Here is a 22,986-nt window from a genome sequence, read left to right on the forward strand (position 1 = left end):
CCTGCTAATTTATGCTTTTCCTAATTCCTAGACAAGTAAATAGATGCTGTTTCTCCTGTCATCAGCTAATCTGGATTCAACCATTCCTGGCTAATGGGTTTGATATGGCTTTAAATGATTAATTAATTACAGATAACTAGATATAAAGATTGCTTAACTCAAATATGCTAGCTCTCCCTCAAACTTGGCAGAGATCTGCTGAATAGGGCATTTAACATGTGTATATTTATTATAAAAACAGAGATTCCCAGATCATAACAGTCTCAGGTCTCCGGAGACTTGCATACAGTGGCAGTGACTCCAACCTAGATTGTGGTTTCTGGCCATGGAGCAAAACTGCTCCCAACGTCTGCTGTGGATCAGCCTCACTGTGGACAAACTGGACACCTGGAGAGTCACTGTCTCACATTGCTGAACACAAGGTGAGGTCAGCCTCGTCCATGTTCATCTTCCACAGAGCAGCCCCGTCCTCTGTGCCTGATGGGAGGCTGTCTTGCCCATGGTGCCAGGCTACCACAGGAGACAACTGGGACATGTCTGTTTACTGGGATGTGACTTAACTAGTCATCTCTGTCTTTTTTATTAATACATAGATTCCTCTAGGTTACAATTTATCCTTCTCAAGTCTCTGATCACATTGACGGCTAAGCTGATGTTAACTTGATAGCTAGTCAACTCATTAGCTAGTTAAGACTACTAGATACTGTATCTCTTATTTAAAAGGAAAAACAGGTTTATCTTACTCACAGATCTCAGGTTAAAGATAAACAGGCTTCAGATACCTTTCCATTCTTTTAGCTAAAGGACAGTGACTATTTACAACAATTTCACCTATGGCATCAAGGTTCCAAAAGATGTTTTATGAATGTTAAAATGTGTTTTAAGGTTGATACACACAAGTTAAAATGTTAAAAGGTCTAAGAAAGTGTTCCAAGAAGGTGTTTTAAGATTCGTAAATACAAGTTGTGAAAGTCAACATTTCTAATAAGGTGTTTTATTCATCCTGTTGCTATGATATTGTTGTATTAACTATCTAGAGTGTTGACACTAATCAATGGAGTTCTAGTTTATTGATCTAACCATAAAAACATTCCACTACACAATCCTATCATAGTTCCAAGCCCAAGATTTTACATTTCCTTTTGTTTGTCTTTTTCTTAAAATGTCTATTGTTGTACTAAGATTATATGCCTCCAGTCTTTTGGACAGCCTCTCCCGTCACGATGTGTACTGATGCTAAAGTGAGCTTTCCCCTTCTGCTCTACAGGAGATTTCTGTCCTTCCCGTGTTCCTGTCCCACAGAAGCCAGAAAGCCTTCTGCCTTCTCTAAGTTCACCTCAGAGTATCTGTGCTTTTAACACAAAGTTCTTTCCCCAATCCTCTACCATGCCTTTTACTACAATGTGTGCACATGTCTAACAATGTGTATTTCACTGTAGATTTCAAACAAGGAGGAGGCTAATGTGTCTAAAATTTATCTCCCTTTATGAACTAACAAAGATTCTTGTAAGCTACAGAAAATCCATCTCTCAGGTCAAATGGAGTCCAGATAAGCACTGTCAAATCAACAACCTAAGTTTCTCACCTATCTCCTGTCTCTGAGGGTGGGATCCCCCACCCCCTCCCCCTCCCCCCTCTCCCCCTCACCCCCCTGCCCCTCCCACCCCCCCCACCCCCCCACCCCCGCCTTTCTCTGGTTTGGGATTCTGCTATCCATTGCTACATTGTGAGACCCAACACCTACTGGGTGCTGGCTCTTCTCTTCCGGTTGATGAAAACACCTCTTGTCATTTGAACCACTACACTCACACCCTTCATCCAGGACCAGCTCCCTTGGGTGAGATCTCCTTCTGCCAGCACGGTTCATCCCAACCCCGCCCCCCTTTGTTCGAAGCCCTAGCGCTAGGAAACCTGGTCTCTGTCCAGCGCTGATGAGCTGCTGGAACAGTTGTACTAATCTCATCAAGTTAAACCTTGCCCAGGGGACTCCCTGACAGGTCACTGACTTCTACTCTCCCCATGAGGACCAGCCCATTCGCCGCTTCTCCAGGCTCCTCTCGGATGCCTTCTGAGAATTTCAAATCCCTACGCCCACATTAAGGGCTTCTAAGCTTACATGCCTCTGCAACCAAACTTGAACAGATCCAAAACTAAACTGTTTTTAATTACTGCCAGCAATCGGGGAAAAACAGAAGGAAGTTTCCTATATCCAGACTTTTCTTTGCTCTCTGAAAACCTTCACGCCATTGTCAGCATTGTCTCAGGCCTTTTCCCTTTGCTCTCCCAAGAGTTTCAAATGTACACCTAAAGGGAATTTTTTCCCCTGGTCTACTAACTTTGTCTTCTGCCCACAAATGTGTTCCAGTATCTTGCCAGACTGCCTACATCTGGGACATCGTCAAAGCGGCTACCCCTGCTGACAGCCTTCAACACATAGAACGCCCACGTCCAAGTGTGGACTCAGCAAACAGTGCTGAGGTCAGGAAGCTCCTCCCAGCCCATCGTCTAGGACCTCTTGCAGGGAAGCCAGTGGCACAGGCTTCTTGAGTGGGCAGTGAGGAAAGTGAGGAACAGTCTAGAAATACCTGTTGGGTAAACATCTGCAGTGTGAGCTCCCACACAGAGAAGCTCACTGAGCCAATCCAGTGGGGCAGAGCTCAGACAGCCTTGACCGAGCACAAAGCAGTTGGTCAGGCTGCCTAAGGAATGACAATTTCTACAGAGTTTTGTCAAGAATCCAGAAGCCTGAGTGCCTGCAGAATCACAACCTCTTTATTATTTAAATGGAAACACACATGCACACACACACCATACACACCCCCCCACACACACATACCTTGCACGAGTACAGAAACAATTGTCAAAATGGTTGTACTTTTAAGCCCTGATACCGAGCAAAATACGTTGCATGCAAGGGAGACATGCCCATGCCTGCCCTGCCGTCCTGTCAGTGAAATTTGGAATGTGATTTGAGCTTTATTCTGAGTTTTGCAAACTGTCAGCAGAAAAGTTCCTCATAAATGCTGGATAGAAGCATTAAGAGAACATTCTAGAAGTTTGCTTATTGACATCCCAGAGTCATTCTCCGTATATAGTATGACCTAGAGACATTTTAGAAGCACTTTGAGGGCACCTCTGATTCTGTCCCAGTCCAACCTCAGGGATTGCATCACTCAGCTCAGCTTTGCTGGATCTTTGTCACACAGCTGTGCTGGCTTTATGACTTTCAGTGTTTCCATTACAAATGGCTGTGAGTAGAAGCCAAAGGACAACATCCTCACTTTGGCTGGCCCTGCCTTTGAGCTTAGCTCTAGCAGCCCAGTGTTCTGCTGTAAATAGTGCAGAAGAAACCACAGTTTTGTGGCTGTGTCTCCCCAAGACCACAGGACTAGAAAGCTGCAGAGTTGGACTATAAGTCAAGGATTTTTTCCCCTTAACCTAGAGCTACTGCTGTGGAGTAACTAAGAATCTGGCTCACGGTTTACCCAGTTAAGAAAACCCTAGCATTTTGAGCAAATCCAATTTCCCATTTAAACTCGCCTGTCCTCAGTCAAAAACCATTTTCCTACTACACTACACTACTCTTATTTTTTAAATATTTATTTATGTATGAATATTTTGTCTTCATGCACATCTGCATTGGAGCCCATGGATCTACAGGTATGGACAGTTGGGAGCAGCTATGTAGGGGCTGGGAATTAAGCTCAGACCTCTGAAAGAGCGGCCAATGCTCTTTTGTTTGGTTGTTTGTTTGGTTGGTTTTTTTGAGACAGGGTTTCTCTATGTAGCCTTGGCTATCCTGGACTCCTCCCCCAGCCCCCCCAAAAACAAACAAAAAACCCCTCAGTTATGTTATGTAAACATGTTTTTGTTTTAATCCCAGGTGTGGGATATGAAGCCGCTTCAGACTGTCCACAGCAGCTGAGTGTTTGCCTCCTGCGGCCTCTGACAGGGGCATGATCTTTGCCAGCTGCAGATAGTTTAATTCTAGGGACCCTGAGAGGGAATAAACGCCAAAGTCCCCAGGGGGTGGGAGGTGGGGGCTCCGAGAAAGAAGAAGGCTGCTGCTCCCAGTTGCTTTTGATGCAGTTTGAGGAGCTGTTGGAGACATCCTGAAACAAAGATTGGGCTTGCCCCCTAGGAACCCAGTGACCTAGCCAGCAGGAAGTAGCCAAAGAGACCTACATCTCTCTCCCCATAACCTTCTTTCTCTCTCTGGTGTTGGGGTGTTGAAAGGGAGCAGGGTGGAGTAGAGAGAAACAGAAACAGGAAATACAAATAAGATAGATTAAAAAGTATGCCTACAGTTACCCCTTTTTAACTTATTTATTTACTGTGTGGATGTGTTTTGCTGGAGTTTAAAGCCAAAGTCTTATACACGCTAAGCAAGCCTTAAACGCTGAGCTACATCCCCAGGAAATATGATGTCCTCAATCAGATAAAGGGGCTGGGGATCCAGGGTAGAATTTTTGAGTTTGTCTGTTTGTTTGAATTGTATTTGTTTGTTTGTTGAGACAGTCTCCCTAGCTGAACTGGAACTCAAAGAGCTCTGCTTGCCTCTGCTTCATAAATGCTGGCATTGTAGGTATGTGCCAGGATGCCCAGCAGGTTTTGTTTGCTCGTGTGTTTTTTAAAGTCAGAGTCTACATCTCAGCTGAGGCCAATCTTGAATGCCCACTACTCCTTCTGCCTCAGCCTCAAATTACTGGGATTAAAGGCATAAGCCCCAACAGCAGGCTTAGATGATGTTTTTTGTGTGAGTTTGGGTTACCACGACAGCGTGTGTGGAGACCAGAGGACAGCTCTGGGGATTCGCCTTTCTCCTTCTCCACCTGGATCACACTCAGGTCCTCGGGCTGCGTGGCCACACTTTCACCGGCTTAGCCATCTTACTGGTTTAGATAAGCGGTGTTGTTTTAGTAGACAGGGTGAAGCAGCATTTGGCACTAATATTATCTATATTGTTTACTTTTAGAGTTGGAAAGTGGGGGATTGGAGAGATGGCTCAGCAGTTAAAGGCACACATTACTCCTGTAGTTCAAGTCCCAGCACCCAAATCAGGTGTCTCAGAGTTATCTACAAATCCTGCTCCAGGGAAATCTGATGCCTCTAGTACACACACACACACACACACTTTAAAAAATAAAATAAAAATGCACTTGTAGAGCCAGGTGTGGTGATACACACCTTTAATCCCAGTATTCAGGAGGCAGAGGCAGGTTGATTTCCATTAGCTCAAGGCCAGCCTGATTTACAAAACAAGTCCAGGACAGCTAAGGCTACACAGAGAAACCCTGTCTCAAAAAAACAAAAAACAAAAACAAAACAAAAAGAATTGTAGAAACTGTCCAGATGCTGGATTTCTAAAATATAGGTGAAAAATGTGTAGTCATTGGAAATTATCTTGTATGGCGACGAGCTGACAACTCTTTGCCTAAGTTGATACTGAGGGCAAAGGACTGAAAGTACTAAGTTAGCAAAATGAATCTTAGTGAGTCTGTCCCTCCTACTGCCATCCCGGAGCACTCCAGAGCGACTCACCATGGGGAGGTCACCACAGCGGGAAGAGTTGGCCAGGAGTCAGAAGGATTGCGTGAACGAATCCTGGAGCGCAAACCCAAAGGCAACCTGGACAACACAATGAGATTTCTTTTTTCCCTAAAACAAACACAGCTGGGAAGACAGGTGGACTGAGTTTGAAGTGCGCAGGTGTTCTAACCTAAAAACAGCCCAGACTGACCGAACAGGGAGTCACTCTTTCCTACACTGCCATCTTCTGATGGAAGAAGGCAGTGCTTACTGCTTGCCCAGAATGCCTTGCTGCCAGGACACACAGACTTCTCCGGATCAGCACAGCTCAGGAAATAGCCAGGACTATTTGGAACCAGAGCTCTTAGCTGGCTGGCCATCCTGAACGCAGGGCCCACTCCGGAATGTTCCTACATGGACAGCAGTGCTCATCATCCTGAGCGCAGGCCTCACTCCGGAATGTTCCTATATGGACGGTAGTGCTCATCACTCTGTCCACCACCTGATTCCCATACAGTGTTGTGCCAACGAGAGGCAATCAAGTGGTGACCTACACAGCTGCCTCCCATCCCAGTCAGAGTGCGCTGTCATCAACGTGGCATGGATGGGAGGGCACTCTTGTCCTATCCAGACGCTGAGGGTGCTGGGGCAGTCCCTCCTGTGAACTAAGTCTGTGCTAAGGGCGTTAGGAGAAAGCCCCAGAGCTGGGTCCACAGGGCAGCCAAAGCCAGGGCACACTGCAAGCCAGCCAGTAGCCATTTGGGGAAAGAGAGGCCCAAGGCTACTTGTGTTTCGTTTTTGGAGCTTTCTAGTCACGTGAGAGCAGTATTTGATGGTGCTGGGTAGGCCTAGGCCTGGGGAATCAGCCCAGGGTTGAACTCTGGTTTTGCAATCACTAGGTTTTCATGAGCTGGAGCCACGGAACTTCTCTATGCTGGGACCTTCCTTTTTATTTTATTTTATTTTATTTTATTTTTATTTATGTTTTTCGGGACAGGGTTTCTCTGTGTAGTCCTTGCTGTCCTGTACTTGATTTGTAGACCGGGCTGGCCTCGAACTCACAGAAACATCCTGCCTCCTGAGTGCTGGGACTACAGGCATGCACCACCACAGCCTGGCAATATGGTGGGCTCAGTGATGCTCTGTGCTGACATGCAATAACATGGCACTCCTGGCTGGCTGCCTGGGCTGGCAGTGGGGCAAAAGGGACACACTATCCAGGCAGTGCTGACAACGGGTCATTTTTGGCTCCCGGACCAGCCCGCTGGGATGAGAATGGAGCCATACAGCAATCTCCTTGGGAAGCCCTGATAATCTCCCTCGTGCTTTACCAAACAGCCGTCCCCTGCATGTCCCTGCATCCCCAGATGGATCTCGGCCAAGAGGAAGGATAGCCCTCCCCGGGCCCCCAAGCACACCTGCCAGACTTGGAGTGGGCGTCGCGTTCCAACACAGACAAGTAGTCTCCACGAAAGGCAGACTGGAAATGTGACTAGGGCTCTCCTGACCCGCCGACCAACCAACTCCTGGGATTCCGTACCAACTTTATTTGCAAAAACCGAGCATTGAGGAACAGGGGACAGAAAAGTTTCCCATGTCCCTCTCTGGGCCCTGCATCAGCTTGTCTCTCCCCCAGGAAGCACCCTGCCCGCCCCTCTCACCGATGTTCAACCCAGACCACAGACGCCCCGCAAGCCCCACCCATCACAGCCCTCCGGGGTTGCGCTACACAATAGCAAACTGGCAGATGTAGGGTAACTGGTCGCGGCACCGCTTGTCGAACCACTTGCCGTTGGCAGCCTCGGACAGGGCGGCGCAGTTCTCAGCTTTGCCCCCGTCGGGTTGTGCCGTGATCTCCACCTCCCAGTTCTTGTAGGCCGGACGGCCACCGGTCATGTCCACCCAGGCGCCTTCGGCCGCCATGTCGTTGAGGCCCAGCCAGATCTCCGCCTCGTTGCCCACGCTCTGGCGCGCGTACTCGAACAGCGCTTCATTCTCCAGCCCCGACTGCGGCGTGCCCAGCGTGCCCCCGCGCGAGATGCAGTCCTCGCTCGCCTCGTGGAACGTCTTCGGCTGGGTGAAGGCCAGGAAGCACTTCAAGTTCACCTTGGTGCCCTTCAGGCACACTGAAAGGAGAGAGAGGCGTCACAGAATGTCGGATGCTCCAGCCCAAAGAGACCTCTTCCAGGCTGTCGTCCTCCCAGCCCGCAACCGCCATCCCATCCAACCTATCGCTTGAAGCCTGCTTGTTCCTGCTTCAGGAACCTTCTGTGGCAAACACTTGAAGAGGCCAGAAAACTATTTAAGAGGACTGGGTGCTCTCTTCCTGGAATGGCCACCCTCTGCTTGCAAAGGGACACTGACTTCCAGAGATGGAGTGAAAAAGTCACCTGGTGTCTGCTGGGGGTCCCTGGGCTGCAGAGGTTGACACGAACCATGGGACCTCAGGGGAGCACTGGCCTCCCACGGTAAGAGGAGGGGACTCATGCTGAGCTTGGGGCAGCAGTTTGTGTCTTAGCTTGATTTCTAACTTGAACACCAGGCAGACTGCGGTGGAGGCGTCTTTTGCTGCGGGGCCACACACGTCAGAGGTCCATATTGGCCCCTCCCCCATGCTCTTAGCCTTCCACTCAGCGAGTAAAAGAAGCATTTCGTGTTCCTGAGGGGTTTGACAACCAGGCCTCACAGAAGTGTTTATTCAGACTCTGAGCGCACCCACAACACACTCAGGCGCATCATATACCTAGAGAGGGCCGAGCACATATATGGTACGCTAAGTATACACTACAGAACAGAGGCAAGGTCACTGGCATAGAGAGTGGGGACAGAGGCACTGCAAGAAGATCAGGATGGGGGCTGGAGAGATGGCTCAGTAGTTAAGAGCACGGAGTGCTCTTCCAGAGGTCCTGAGTTCAATTCCCAGCAACCACATGGTGGCTCACAACCATCTATAATGAAATCTGGTGCCCTCTTCTGGCCTGCAGATGTACATGCAAGCAGAGCACTGTATACATAACAATAAATAAATCTTTAAAAAAAAAAAAAAAGATCAGGACAGAGAGGGACAACCAACTTGAAAGAGGACTAGCCTGGCAGAGTAGATGGCCACCTCCTCTCTGTTTCCAGGCCCCACAGGTCTGTGCTTTTGGCCAGCCTGCTTGGCCACCCGAGCAAGAGACCGAAGGCTGGATCTCCTGGCCTTTAGAGTGGCTGAGCTATGAGGCAGTGGTCCTACTCTGCCGCTCTCCAGTCCCCATGGTCATGGGACTCTCTCTGCCTCAGTTAGCCCATCTTTTAAAAAATATAACTTATTTGTATTTATTGAAATTTTTATGTGCATATGTGTCTGTGTGAGTGTATGGCAAGTCTGTGTAAGGTTTTTCTTTCTTTTTTTTTATTTTTTATTTTTCTTATTTTTCAAGACAGGGTCTCTCTGTGTAGCCTTGGCTGTCCTGGACTAACTTTGTAGACCAGGCTGGCCTCGAACTCACAGTGATCGCCTGTCTCTGCCTCCCGAGTGCTGGGATTAAAGGTGTGCGCCACCACTGCTTGGCTTGGTTTTTCTCAGGGCAGAAAATGGTATTGAATTAAATTCCTGGGGCTAGAGTTACAGATGGCTGTGAGTCATTATGTAGGTGCTGGGGCTGAACCCAAGTTCTTTGTAAGAGCAGCTAGCGCTCCTAGTGACTGAGCCATTTCTCCAGCTCCGTGATTTTATTTTTTATTTATCTTATTACTATTTATTTTGTTTTTGAGATAGAGAATCAGTGTATGACCCTGACCAGGCTGGAACTCACTTTGTAGACCAGGCTAGGGCTAGCCTTGGGCTCATGGAGATCTTCCTACCTCTGCCTCCTGAGTGTTGGGATTAAAGGCGTGTGCTACCACGCCCAGCCTTAATTTTAGTGTGTGTGTGTGTGTGTGTGTGTGTGTGTGTGTGTGTGTGTGTAAGCACTAATGTGGTGCCCATGGAGGACAGGAAATGCTAGAGTTCCAGGGAGCTGTGGGCCACCAGACATGGTGCTGGGAATCAAACTCTGGTCCTCTATGAAAGCTGTAAGCATTCTTAATTGTCACGCTAGCTCTCCAGTCCCCATCAGCTGACCTACCTTTACATTGGGGCTGACAAATGCTGGCCTGGTTACTGTGGTGTAGAGCTGCAGACATGCAGAGAGGTGGACACGGGGAGGAGTGTGCAGCAACGCGCTCAGAGCTCCGAGACTACTAAGTGCAGCTCCCCTGTGGCTGGCCCAGCTGCACTGCAGCACGTGGCCCTGCTCCCGAGCTCTCACTTCCACTGGGCAGCGTTAGGGTCCCGGCGAGTGCCTTCTGGCCTGGGGAGCACTCAGCTGCCACAGCCTCTAGCTGTGACCAGACCTAACTGTGCCTGACTGAAGGTCGACAGCCTCCCCTGAGGAAGCATGTGAGGGAGGGCTCTAGCGTGGCACTGGCTGGAAACTGAGCCTTCTTCCCCACTGCTGCCCGTTACAGCCTGGCCCCTTCCTGAGTGTGTTCCTCCAAACAGCTGTGCTGCACTCACCGGTCTGTAGAGCCTGCTGCTCCTTCAGCAGGGCCACCTCATGCTCCAGGCTGTCCAGCTTCTTCTTGACCTCCTCAAACATCTTTGGGCTCACCACATCTGGGACAGAAGCATGAAGCAATGAAAGCCCAAAGCAGGCAGATGCCCCCTTCCCCGCCTGCCAGCCCCAGAGAGCCGAGGGGAAGCAACTCCTCCCGGACTCTCCGTGTTTCCTCCTCTGCCCCTATCCAAGGCACTGACCCTCCAGTGGGCCCTTGGTGCCTGTTCCTGGCTCCTCTCAGGGTTCTCTGTCCTGCGCTTGTCATGGTGGGGCTGGGATTAGCAGGACCTGAAGAAACAGCCACCTCGCCAGCTCCAGAAGGGCCATGACATCAGAGGTCAGCTCCCCCAGGATTGGGGGGCAAACCCAGACAGCAAGCCCCAGACTGAGATGAGGGCAACCGGGTGGAGACACCAAAACGGCTCCACCTTCTCATCTGCACAGTGACGACACTGCTCTGGGATGACTGAGGAAGCCCAGGAGAAATGACCTAGCACAGGGCGTGTGCCCACCCAGCTGTAGCTGAGGGAGCGCAGGGACCCTGCTCCCCACAGAGCAGAAGCCACTGCCGAGAGACTGGGGCTTGCTGCGCACCACCCACGCCCCATGCCATGGGCAAGTACCATCCTAACTCTCCACCATTTTGCAGGGCCAGTGTTCCCAAGGCCAGATTTAAATGTCTGCCTAGCATGGTAAATCAGCTAGCCCAAAGCCGTGGTCCAAGTAGCCACAGAGCCACTCTCTTCCCGTCAGTCTGATAGCAACTGCCCGAGGGGGTGAATCACATGCGCATCAGCAGGCGTAGGTGAGGGACACGTGCGTGCGTGCCTGTGTAGGCAGCAACCAGGTCACTGTGAGCCTCTGTTCCAACCTCTGGATTCACAGACGCCTGTGCACACTCACATGTGACACCAACACGGGGCACCACGTAGATGTCACAAATGATTAAGCAATGCCTGAGCATTAGTTTGAGTGTCCGTGGGAGCATCTGGGACCAGAGCTTGCAAGTGGCCATTACTGAAGGCCCATGCAGCCCTAGCCTGCTCTGACCCTCTCCTTCCCCACATGACACGATCTACAAGACTCATCAAAATCTAGGACTGGAAAGGGATTTCCACACTCAGAACGTGTTGCCTTTGCTCTGTCTGCGCCACACAGCAAGCCTCGGGGCAGTGCTGACAATGCTCAGGGGCAGAACTGTGCAGGGCATCCAGTCCTCCGGGTCTAACATGAACATTTGTAAACAACTATGTGCTGGTCTGACTTAAATCAAAACCACCCTAAAAATCTCCTTCCCAATTCACACTGCTTTTCTTTCCAGAAGTCATCTCTGGGATCTTTCTGGAATAGTTCTACACATGTATACCAGACATTTACTTTTAGTTAGCCCGTTCAGATTTTCTAAGTAATCATTGACACATGTCACCTGCTCAGGTTAGTGGGGTTCATCTCCATGCGCTATGCCTCATGATGAATTCCTTTGCCAAAGCGATGACAGTAAAGTATCCATTCTGCTTTGAATTTTGTTACATTGTAAACCCAGCCTTTGGTATTTTGGCTTCTTTGTTTATTTTTGAAACAAGGATTCCCTGTGCACCCTTGGTTAGCCTAGAACTCACTATGTAGACCAGGCTGGCTTCCGACTAGCAGAGATCCACCTGCCCCTGCCTCTGCCTCCAGAGTACGGAGATTAATGTTTGCAGTACTGAGGATGGAACAGAATGTCACACATGGTAGGCAGGCGCTCACAGCAGAGCAGGAGGCTGTTAACTCTAACCCTGGAGTTTCATTTTGTTTTCTGAAACAGGGGTTCTTTAGTTTTGGCTGGCCTCGAATTGGCTGTATAGTTGATTACCTTAAATTCCTAATTCTCCTGCCTTCTCTTCCGGAGTGCTGTGGTTAGAGTGTGCACCACCACTCTGGGTCTGTGTGACACTGGGGCTGCAACGCAGTTTCCTGCAGATGCTAGGCAAGCCCCCTAAGAACTGAATTCTGCCTTTCTTTGCTGTAGCCTTGTGCTCCAAGATGCTGGTGTGTTTACTACCCAGGTGCAGAGGGCCTGTGGATTTCCCCTCACCCTTTCCTCTCTGGCTGGGCTCTAGCGCTGCCCTGTTTCTACACATGACTCTCCCTGCCATCCTCCGAGTCCTGCAGAGGTGACAGCCATTACACTCTGCTGTTTCATCTCCACCCACCTCAGGATGCCCTCACTACTGACCTGGCCATGGTGGTAGGTCTCGCTGCCACAGGATCACCTGAGAACACTCCACCCTCAGCGTTTCAGAGGAGAACAGAGACGCTCTGAGGGCAGTCTGAGGTGACAAGGCTGATGTCCCATGGACGTTAAGAGTCCATCTGTTCCCCATTGCCCCTCTGGGTGCTGAGAACAGGTTTGCCCATGAGGGGCTTTACATATTTTACATTATGAGATGTTGGCTGCAAGTCTTTGAGCAAATTCCACCTTCCTGGCGTCACAATTGAGGAACTCAGTCTGGTGCTTCCTGTTGGGAACTGGCTGTCTTTAAGCCAGGGGTTTGAGTTCTTTTTCTTTTCTTTCTTTCTTTTCTTTTCTTTCTTTTTCTTTTTCTTTTTTTGGTTTTCCAAGTCAGGGTTTCTCTGTGTATCCTTGGCTGTCCTGGACTCACTTTGTAGACCAGGCTGGCCTCGAACTCACAGCGACCTGCCTCTGCCCCCCACCCTTTGGGGTTTGATTTCTTCAACATATTAGGTGCCAGAGGGGAGAAGATGCCAGTTTAGAAAACCTAATGAGGTCCTCCTCCGTTCTAAGCGTCAGGGGCTCGTGAAGCTCTGACAACCATCCCTGCCATGAGAAAGTCCCAGCCACCAGGGCGTCTTTCACCCGAGGTCCCAGAAGAACTCATCAAGATCAGAGTGGGAAGGGGAGGGTCATGAGGTAGCTGCCCCCAGAGTGTGGGCAAGGGTGAATGCTCCCCTGAAGATGAAGGGAAGGCTGCCCTAGAGGGGAGCGAGGCACAGGAGCCCCCTGCTTACCTTTCTTGGCATTTGCAGCCTTCTTGGGCTTGGACGTAGGTGACTCTGCAGTCACTTGGGACAGGATGGAGAAGAGGCAGAAGAGCAAGTAGGTGCCCCAGAACTCCATGCTGCTGCTGCTGCTGCTGCTGCTGCTGCTGCTGCTGCTGCTGCGGGGCCTGGGTCAGAAGGCAGAGTCCGTGCAGGCTGAGCACACGAGGACCTCTGTCTGAGAAACCCTCCCAAAACTTGGCTGAAGGAATGCAAAAGGAAAAAAAAAAAAGTGAAGCAAGCCTGCCAAAGGAGAAAGGCTTGGGAGCTATAGCTGCAGCCTGGCTGGCCTCCCGGGAAGTCAGCATTTCCAAGGATTCTAATCAACAGCCAATAGCTGCCATTGCTCAATCCGTGCAGTGATTATCTCAGGCAGAGGCCAGGCTGGGCCTGGCATTGGTTCACCCACACCACTGTCCCCTCCCATTTTGTTGAGGAAACTAACTGACGCTCAGTGGGCAAAGGGCATACAGAGGCCACTCAGTCACTAAGGGGCTGTGATTAGGCTGGCTGCCTTATTGGTGCAGAGCTCTTGTTGTGATTATTTTGTGATTTTGTTATTTTTTTTAAATGAAAAAGACCTTCACTTCCTCACATTTTTCCCCTCAAAAATCTGTCCTGAAGCCATAAGAAAGACAGAGCAAAAGAGGGGACCAGGGCAGAGAGGCTGTGGAGCAGAGGCATCTGAAAGGGGGCAGGGGTAATGTCCCCAGGGACGTCTGGGATCTGAAGGATGGTGGGAGGTGTTGCCAGGAAGGCTGAGTCCGAGCACAGGGAGGAGGAAGCCTGCAAGCAGGAGGTGCTGGCAGAGGCCACAGGAACACTAGCAGCATAAGCAGACCCTACTACAAGTAGACAGTGGGGCTGGAGAGATGGCTCAGTGGTTGAGGGCACTGAATGCTTTTCCAAAGGACCCTGGTTCAAATCCCAGCACCCACATGGCAGCTCACAACTGTCAGAAACTCTAAAGAGCTGACATTCTCACACAGATATATATGCAGGCAAAACACCAATGCACATAAAATAAAGGTAAATAGATTTTAAAAAAGTAAACAGTAAGAACTAGGTTTCTTTTCAGGGAAGGACTTTATGAACATGTAGAAAGAGAAGAGTGGAACAGTTCCTGTAGGTGCTCACAGTGTAGGGTTAAAAGCGGAGTTCTCGGTGAGCCCCTGTGAACATGAGCACATTCCGAGCAGTCCAACTGTGTCCTTGACATAAGAGTGCAGATACACCTGCCTCCCAGCTGTCCCCGAAAGGGCCTCGGTGCTACGTGCCCTCCTGGCAGGTAAGTACTGAATATAACATTTTACCCAAGGATTCAGAGCATGGCAGAGAGATGCTGGGTCCAAGGCTGGGGCAGGAAATGAATCCAAATGTGTCTCACTGCCAGAAAGAAAGAATACTTAACGAATGCTGGTGCTCCGTCAGTGGAGTGCAGCCAGCCTGAAGGAGCTGCCAACGGCGTGAACCCAGACGCGCTGGGGATTCTGCCCAGGGAGAACGGTCACGCTAGTGTCAGCGTCAGGCTGGAGGAGGCGAATACGTAATTCAATCTCGAATACACATCTGGAAAGGACCCTTGGAGACCGAAGGACACAGGTGACAACAGATGGGATGTAAGGCACTCAGGGCAGAGCTCCTTCCCTGTCCCTGCCCCAGCTCCAGAGGCAGTGCTACGGTGTGTGAGCACGCGTTCACCTTAAGGCAGCAAGGTGGCCACTTACTTAAAAATGGTTTCTGAGATAAGGTTCTTTGTGGAGCAGCTGAAATTTTCTGTGAATATGACCTTTTAAAAAAGAAAAGGTGGGGGGTTGGCTGGGCGTTGTGGCACACACCTTTAGTCCCAGCACTCAGGAGACATGGAGTTAAGCGGATCACTGTGAGCTCAAGCCCAGCCTGGTCTACAAAGTGAGTCCAGAACAGCCAGGATTACAGAGAGAAACCCTGTCTTGAAAAACTGACAAATGAATGAATGAAAGAAACGAGGGGCTGGAGAGATGGCTCAGCAGTTCAGGGCACTGTCTGCTCTTCCAGAGGTCCTATGTTCAATTCCCAGCAACCACATGGTGGCTCACAGCCATCTATGATGTGATCTGATGCCCTCTTCTGGCGGGCAGGTGTACATGCAGATAGAGCCCTCATATACAATAAATAAATAAAATCTTTTTTTTTTTAAATTTAATGCAGGGCTGGTGGGTGTAGCTCAGTTGGTAGAGTGCTTGCCTAGCAGGCAAGAAGCCCTGGGTTTGAGCTGGGCATGGTGGCACACACCTGTAATCCTAGCACTTGAGGAGGCAGAAGCAGGCGGATCTCTGAGTTCGAGGCCAGCCTGGTCTACAGATGTGAGCTCCAGGACAGAGCCAGGACTACATAGAGAGACCCTGTCTCAAAAGACAAAAACAAAGCAACAAAGGCCCTGGGTTTACCCTTTAGCATGGGATAAATGGGGGTATTGTGCACACCTGTAATCACAGCACTTGAGAGTCTGAGGCAGGAAACTCAGGAGTTCAAGGCCATGAGTCCCTGGATTCAAATCAGAAAAAAAAGTATTTTTTTTAAAGGAAAAAAATGCAGTACCAACCATATCATTCAGCTTTTCCCTGCTCCTCCATCAGCCTTGATCCATCTGGCTAGGGGTGGGCATGCTGTCCAGCCCCAGGAGAGGGACCCTGGATGGTCAGCCAGTGACCTGTGGAGGTGTCAGGGGTGAGGCACCCAACCGGAAGGGAACATGTGCAGGGAGTGGGGTGGGGTGGGTGAGAGGGGTGGGGGCCCCCTTAACTGATGGGAAGAACACCGCCCCTCATTTTCTTCAGTGGGGGAGGGGCTCGTACTCACAGCTGGAACCTCTGGGGGATAATCTGGGGACTGCTGATTGCGTAACTTAACAAGGAGTCTTGCTTCCAGCAAAGCTGGGTGGGTAGAAAATGCAGGGGGAAGTTAATAGTTCTCTTAAGAAACAAATGAAAACTCCTTTGCTTTCTCAACTCCTCACCTTGGCCTGACTCTATGACAGCCAACACCAAGAAATAGTGAGAACCGAAGTATGTGTTAGTCCAAGACCAGTTTCCCAGAATGGGCCTGACTGACTGGGGAGGCCTGACTGAGGAGGCCTGACTGACTGGGGAGGCCTGACTGACTGGGGAGGCCTGACTGACTGGGGAGGCCTGACTGAGGAGGCCTGACTGACTGGGGAGGCCTGACTGAGGAGGCCTGACTGATTGGGGAGGCCTGACTGACTGGGGAGGCCTGACTGGGAAGGCCTGACTGACTGGGGAGGCCTGACTGACTGAGGAGGCCTGACTGACTGGGGAGGCCTGACTGACTGGGGAGGCCTGACTGACTGGGGAGGCCTGACTGGGGAGGCCTGACTGACTGGGGAGGCCTGACTGACTGAGGAGGCCCTGGGGAGGTTGTGGAGGTTGTCCCAAGCAACGCAAACCACAGGAGGGCCTTAGTGGCTCATCGCACATCAGGGACTGTGCAAGCCCATGGTGCCTCCAAGCCATAATAGGTCCTACGGATGCATGCCAAGAACTCATGCTGTGCCCTAGGGCTCACGGTGGTGCACGACACAGATAGAGACAAGGCGCAGGACAAGACTGGAGGCCATGGGTTAGCCACATGAGGCTGTGATCAGAACATAACTTCAGGTAAAGGATGAATGGAGAGCGGGAGGCACACTAGGGACTATCTGTCTAACGTTAGTTGCAAGCACAGACTTCACCAGCCCTTGAGGAGTGACTTTCCCCTACTTGATCTAGCACATAAACCCTGAACCACAAAGGTCAGCTTGTGGGGGCTTTAAGTAGCAGGCAACACCCTTGGTCACTTCACTTGTGTACATAGAGCTCCACTGTGGGGCGCTGCTGGGAAGGTCAAAGGCCAACTGAGCTTGGTCTATTAGGACAGATTCCCTTTCTCAGTGGGGTTCTCTCTTCACCTGACCTAGGGAACCCCAGAACTTGTAAGGAGCATCACAGCCCTCAGGGAATAGGACCTGTTCAAAAGCACCTGGGGAATTCTTGGAAATACCCCACCCTATGTTAAGCAGATTCTAGCCTTCAGCAAATGGCCTTTAATCGTACCTGGAAGTTCTTCCCCCACCCAGAGGATAACTAAGCACTGTGCTCTCTTTCTTGTGATAGGACCCCATGCTAATGTATGCAAATGAGGTACTGAACCACTGCATGTGGATTAAGTATCCTGGCACCACTCACCCCAGCAAATCAGACACATTCACCCACTCACCCTCAAACCCCTCACCACTGCCCAAAGTTCATACATCCCTGATTCATGAAATAAAGGTTGGCTGGCTTGCTCTCTCATGCTCGAACTACGCCTCCACCATGGGTGTCTGAGACTCCATTTATTCTGGGGAAGAATCACTGCTGGATGCCCGGGGCCTGACTGCTGAAGCCCGCACCATCGCTGCTAGCTCGGTGCTGACCGCTGGTGAAGCGCTGCTGGGCTTGCATCTCACCGGACCTGCCTGCCAGCTGGTTTCAGGCATCCACCTGCTTCCTCCGCCATGCTTAGCCCAGCAGCTTGACAAAGGGCTGTAACACTTTTGGTATCATCGTGGGCTTGGGCAGCTCCCAAGTCTCCACTGCTGCCTGATGCCAGCAGTCTCATTCTAAAAGAGCTGGCCAGCTGTAACACTCAGTGGAAAAGACCCTTTCCACACCCCAGCCTAGAGCCTCACCCTAAAGTGCTCTAGTTGTTCCTGAGAGAAACAGGCCCTTTGATTTTGATCTTGACGTCTGTCTGTCCTTATTCCGAAGCACGCAGCCCCCGGAACAACCCACTGGACGCTGAGCGACACTCCACGCAAACACACGGGACTCCATTTGTAGTCTAGAACTAGGGTAGTGGGCAGGGTGTGGTGTCTCGGCCAGAGGTTTCCCCAGGCTCAGACCTGCTGTGTCTCCACAGAGTGGTTTGCACAGCTGGAGGCGCTCCAGCATCTCTGAGGGAAGAGTTTATCTCCCAGCTTTAAAGCGGTGTCTGTCAGTGGCAAGTGTGGCAACGCCAGAACGCTTCAAAGCCAGGAGCCATGGCTCGTGCCTATATTCCCAGTGCTCTGGATGCAGAGGCAGGAGGGCTGCCAGCCAGTTTGAGGCCAGCCTGGACCTGTTTTAACATTAAATCCCTCAGGGATAGCAAGACGCAGCAGGTAACGGCAGTTGCCTCCAAGCCTAATGACCTGAGTGTGACACCTGGAACCCAAAGGTGGAAGGAGAAAATCAACCCCGTGGGGTTGTCCTGACTTCCACACACACCACGACTAATACCCATGTGCACAGACAAATGTCAATCGTTTTATTTTAAACTACGTATTATGTGTATGGGGGTTTGTACATTTGCCCGTGGAGGCCAGAAGAGGCCACTGGATCTCCTAGAGCTGGAGTTACAAGCAGCTGTGAGCTGTCTGGGAGGGGTGCTGGGAACCAATGTCAGGTCCTCTGGAAGGGTGGGGAGAGCTCTCAACAGTTAAGATACATGTTGTGAGTAGCATACTACCCTGTGTGTTTGTGTCAACATGGCGGTCTGTTAAACGTAAGCACAGACCACTGCTTATGTAGCCCTGTTGTGGTTTGAATGAAAAGGGCCCCCACAGGCCCAAAGGGGGCGGCACTATTCGGAAGAGTGGCCTTTTAGGAGAAGGTGTGGCCTTGATGGAGGAAGCGTGTCAGAGGGAGTAGGCTGTGAGGTCTCAGATGCTCGAGCCAGGCCCAGTGTCTCTCTCTTCTCCTGCTGCCTGTGGACTCAGATGTAGGGCTCAGCTCCCTCTCCAGCACCATGTCTGCCTGCACACGCCATGCCTCCTGCCATGCCGATAATGGACTAAACCTCTGAACGGTAAGGCAGCCCCCAATTAAACGTTTCCCTTCTGAGTTGCTGTGGTCATGGTGTCTCTTCACAGCAACAGAAACCCTAACGAAGACAGACAGAAGCTGGGCCAGGAGTGGGCCATTGATGTCAGAGGCCGGGCCGTGCTTTTGTTTGGAGGGGTGTGGAACACGCTGGATTAGAAGTACGGCTGAACTCATTAAGTGGGGCCCATGGGCTATCCTAGGAGGAGCATGGACGGCAGTGGAGGTGAGGGGGATCTGACCTGTCGGGATCTGGCTCAAGAGATTTCAGAAGAGAATATTAATATGTAGCCGGGAGATCGTTCTTGCAATATTTTGGTGAAGAATGTGTTTGCTTTCTGCCCTTGTCTAAAAAAATCCGCCTGGGGCTGAATTGCAAGAGTTATGAAATCAGAGCTTCGGCAGCGGACATTTGCAGACAGCCGAGCACTGGCTGTGTGGTGCGGCTGTTACTGGACAGGCTTGTGCAGATCTGTAATAAAAAGGAGCAAGCTGAGCAAGGGAAAATCCAAAAGGTACAGTTTGAGGAGAAAGGGGGCACCAGGAAGTATAAACAGATGAAAGAAAAGCCTAGCTTTATGCAGAATAAAGGGGGTAGGGATGTCAGGGCAAGACCCCACCCAGCTAAGCTCAGGGCCAGATGCACAACTTTAATCCTACTCAGCCCTAGGAAGGCAGAGGCTTGCAGACCTCTGAGTTCAAGGCCTGCTAGTCTAGAAGTTCCAGGACAGCCAAGCTCAGACAGTGAAGGGAACCATTTAAAATGGAAAGCTGGTGAAAACGTGTTTCAACAAGGGGGCCATGCTCCAGCGCTAGCAGGCAGAAGAACTCGGCAGCTTCAGCCACATGGTTCCGGCGTTAGAGTCAAGGCTACCATAAAGGGGTTATGGACTCTCCCTCAGGGACTAAGGAAAGCCGCTGAAGCCAGGCTATAGTCAGAGCTGTGTGCCTGCACAGAGGCAACCTAGAGGGGCCACTGTGTGGAGGTGAAGCCTGGGTTGCTTTAGAGACACCAGAGCTGTGGGATGTCCTGTGAGGAAGCTGTCAACAGGGAGAAGAGCCAGCCAAAGAGCAAGAACCATTCGCAGTCAACAAAGCTGAAAGGCACTGGAGCTCTGAAGAGCCCTTTGCCGTCAGACGCGAGGACGCAGGCTTTGGAGTTTGCGCAGCTGGCTTTCATTGTTGCTTCGGTGCAGTATTTCCTCCTCATCTTCCCTTTCCTCTCTTTTGGAACAATAACGGATATCCCATGCCACTGTTTGTTGGAAGTTATGTGATGTGATTTTTTATTTTGATTTTACAGGGGTACAGTTAGGGGGCTGCCCCGAGTCTCTAAAGACTTTCGAACGGGGTTGAGTCTGTTACCGGCTGTGGGGACTGTGAAGTTGGCTGATACGGTTACAAGCCTATGGGGCCGGAAGGTGAGATGCGGTGGTTTGGAGGCCGCAGGGGATGGCACTGTTGGGGGAAGCGTGTCAGAGGGAATGGGCTGTGAGGTCTCAGATGCTCGAGCCCAGGCCCAGTGTCTCTTCTGCTGCCTGTGGACTCAGATGTAGGACTCAGCTCCCTCTCCAGCACCACGTCTGCCTGCACACGCCATGCCGATAATGAACCAAACCTCTGAACTGTAAGGGAGATCACAACTAAATGTTTTCCTTTGGTTTTGTTTTGTTTTTCAAGACAAGGTTTCTCGGTGTAGCCTCAGCTGTCCTGGACTCACTTTGTAGACCAGGCTGGCCTTGAACTCACAGCTATCCTCCTGCCTCTGCCTCTCGAGTGCTGGGATTAAAGGTGTGCACCACTACGCCCGGCTAAATGTTTTCCTTTGTAAGAGCTGCTGTGGGAGATAGAGAGATGGCTCAGAGATTAAGAGAACTGGCTGCTCTTCCAAAGGTCCTGAGTTCAATTCCTGGCAAGCACATGGTGGCTCACAACCATCCATGAGATCTGGTGCTCTTTTCTGGCCTGCACACAGAACACTGTATACATAATAAATAAATAAAAATCTTAAAAAAAAAAAAAAAAGAGCTGCTGTGGTCATGGTGTCTCTACACAGCAATAGAAACCCTAAGAAGCTCCATTTAACATTTTGTCCTTTTTAAAATTGTTTCAGTGGATTTCACAAGTGAAGCAGCCCACTGTCTCTTGAGTCTGCCTTAAGTAACAGGGTGGAAGCTGGTGCACACCTTTAATGCCAGCACTTGGGAAGCAAGGGAGGACATGCCCGTAGGCTTGAGTTGGACCCCGGCACTAGCCTCTGAACCAGTCATCCAGGAAGTAGCAACTGTCCATCATGCCCTTTGCCCCGTCTCCAGGTTCCTTCCTCTCTTTTTTCTATACTTCTAAGTTTCCTGCCCCCAGTCCAACCTCATCATCCATCACAGTACTGGGCTTAAACCCAGGGCCTTGTACATACTAGGCAAGCACTCTACACCCCAGCCCCATTTCCTGGATTTAAAAAAAAAAAAAAAACAAACTTGTGGTGCAGCTCTGGGAACAGTCTATACATGGGGCCTCTTATGGGCGGCCTGGACTTCTACAAAGCCATGGACACCTAACAGCAATCCTGCTTCGTCTGTTACGAGTGCTGCCCGTGGGCCATAAAGCGTCCACAGCCTCTTGTCCACTCCACTTCTCTCTGGCCAGGTGTAGCGCACTAGTACACTAGATTCTGACAGGCCATCTGGGGGGCCTATCCCCTCCATCCCCTCCAGCTACAGAGCCCTGGTACTGTTCCCATCGTGTGTCGTGGAGAGCAGGCCAGGCTGGTCTCAGCTAGGACAGACATGCTAGGTTAGAATTTCTCAAGGAAATGCGTGCTAAGTGCTCCACCCTCAAGGCTGAGTCTTTTTGTGCTAAGTGTAGACAAAGAGGCAGAAAACTGTGAGGAGGGTCAAGGCACGCTGCAGTTTTCCAGCATTAGGTTTTGTTTGGTTTTCTGTTTTGTTGTTTTGCTTTGTTTTTCCCCCCAGATTGAAAACTTGTTAAAGTCAGAGTTAGACAAAACAAAGTCTGGACACCCCACCCGTATCTACTTAAACATGACAACTCTGGCGCAGCACGGAGCTGGTCCTCACCCAACACCTCACAGATGTTTCCCCTTAGTCCCAGCCCTGCTGGCCCCGTGTCAGCCGCAGTGTGACCTGGCCTGAGGCTGATTTCCCACAGGCCCCTCAAAGGCCACAGCATTCAGAGTACAGATTTCCAAGATGAGAGCAAGGGTAGCCCCACCCTTAGTCAAGCAGGCACAAACAGCCTTTGACCCTGGCCATCTGTTCAAGTATCTGGCTCTGGCCCTGTGTGCCAGGGCCTGTATGAGGTAGGCCTTGAGAGGACAGCAACATTTGAGGATAAAAAAAAGGAACCAGGAGTTCCGTGTTCTAAGTCTAGCAGGTGTCCTCTGGACACCCCTCTTCCACAGACTCCTATCTGTGCCACGTGCGATCTTAAGGGACACAGGGGAGTCGCCTACTGGGGACGATAGCGGATACTGGGCAGGCTAAGGGAGCCAGGGCAGCGCTGAGGAGCAAGGTGCCTTCCCTGCACTCCCTTATGCCCACCTCTGAGCCGGTGGTTTCCAGAAATGCACATAGGCCTGCTGAGCTCAGTTCTGCGTGCACCAGGTTGGCGCTCCAGCTGCCTCCTGACTCCAGCCTGCCTAAACGCAAACTCTTTCCCCACACATTGTCTTGGATTTTGGCTGGCGTGGACCCTGCAATGTTTTGGGACCCTGCAGACTGATGCTGGCATCAAAGGTGTAGCCCATATTCTGAGTCTCCAAATACTCCCAGAAGAGACCAGCTGGTGACAGGCTGCTTCCTGAGGAAAGGCCCCTCTTCTCCAGGATCTTAGGTCTGCCACCCTCTGTGGAACCTGGGATAGTGACCCAAAGGAGTCTCTACCCCTAGGTTCCCTTCTCTCTTCACACAGAACCAACCCCAGTGTTCGATGGCTAT

General features: G+C 50.8%; 1 protein-coding gene across 1 annotated transcript; it reads right to left on the reverse strand.

Moving 5' to 3' along the window:
* Positions 1-5,159: 5,159 nt before the first annotated feature.
* Positions 5,160-13,420, reverse strand: CLEC3B (C-type lectin domain family 3 member B). The gene is made up of 3 exons (XM_084754795.1): positions 13,122-13,420; positions 10,070-10,168; positions 5,160-7,655 (listed from the first exon to the last, which is right to left on the reverse strand). Exons 1-3 carry the CDS (start codon positions 13,228-13,230, stop codon positions 7,255-7,257), a joined length of 609 nt encoding a protein of 202 aa, XP_084610921.1. The 5' UTR covers positions 13,231-13,420; the 3' UTR covers positions 5,160-7,254.
* Positions 13,421-22,986: the final 9,566 nt, after the last annotated feature.

The sequence above is a fragment of the Acomys minous genome (assembly GCF_964271855.1).
Source record: "Acomys minous genome assembly, chromosome: 13".
NCBI lineage: Eukaryota > Metazoa > Chordata > Mammalia > Rodentia > Muridae > Acomys > Acomys minous.

Bases quoted from the DNA above. Each gene is read 5' to 3' on its own strand.
- CLEC3B (XM_084754795.1), bottom strand. From the start codon at position 13,230: ATGGAGTTCTGGGGCACCTACTTGCTCTTCTGCCTCTTCTCCATCCTG. The intron at 10,169-13,121 runs GTAAGCAGGGGG...CTTCTGTCCCAG, and splicing joins GGCTGCAAATGCCAAGAAAG to ATGTGGTGAGCCCAAAGATG. The intron at 7,656-10,069 runs GTGAGTGCAGCA...CTCTCCTTTCAG, and splicing joins GCAGCAGGCTCTACAGACCG to TGTGCCTGAAGGGCACCAAG.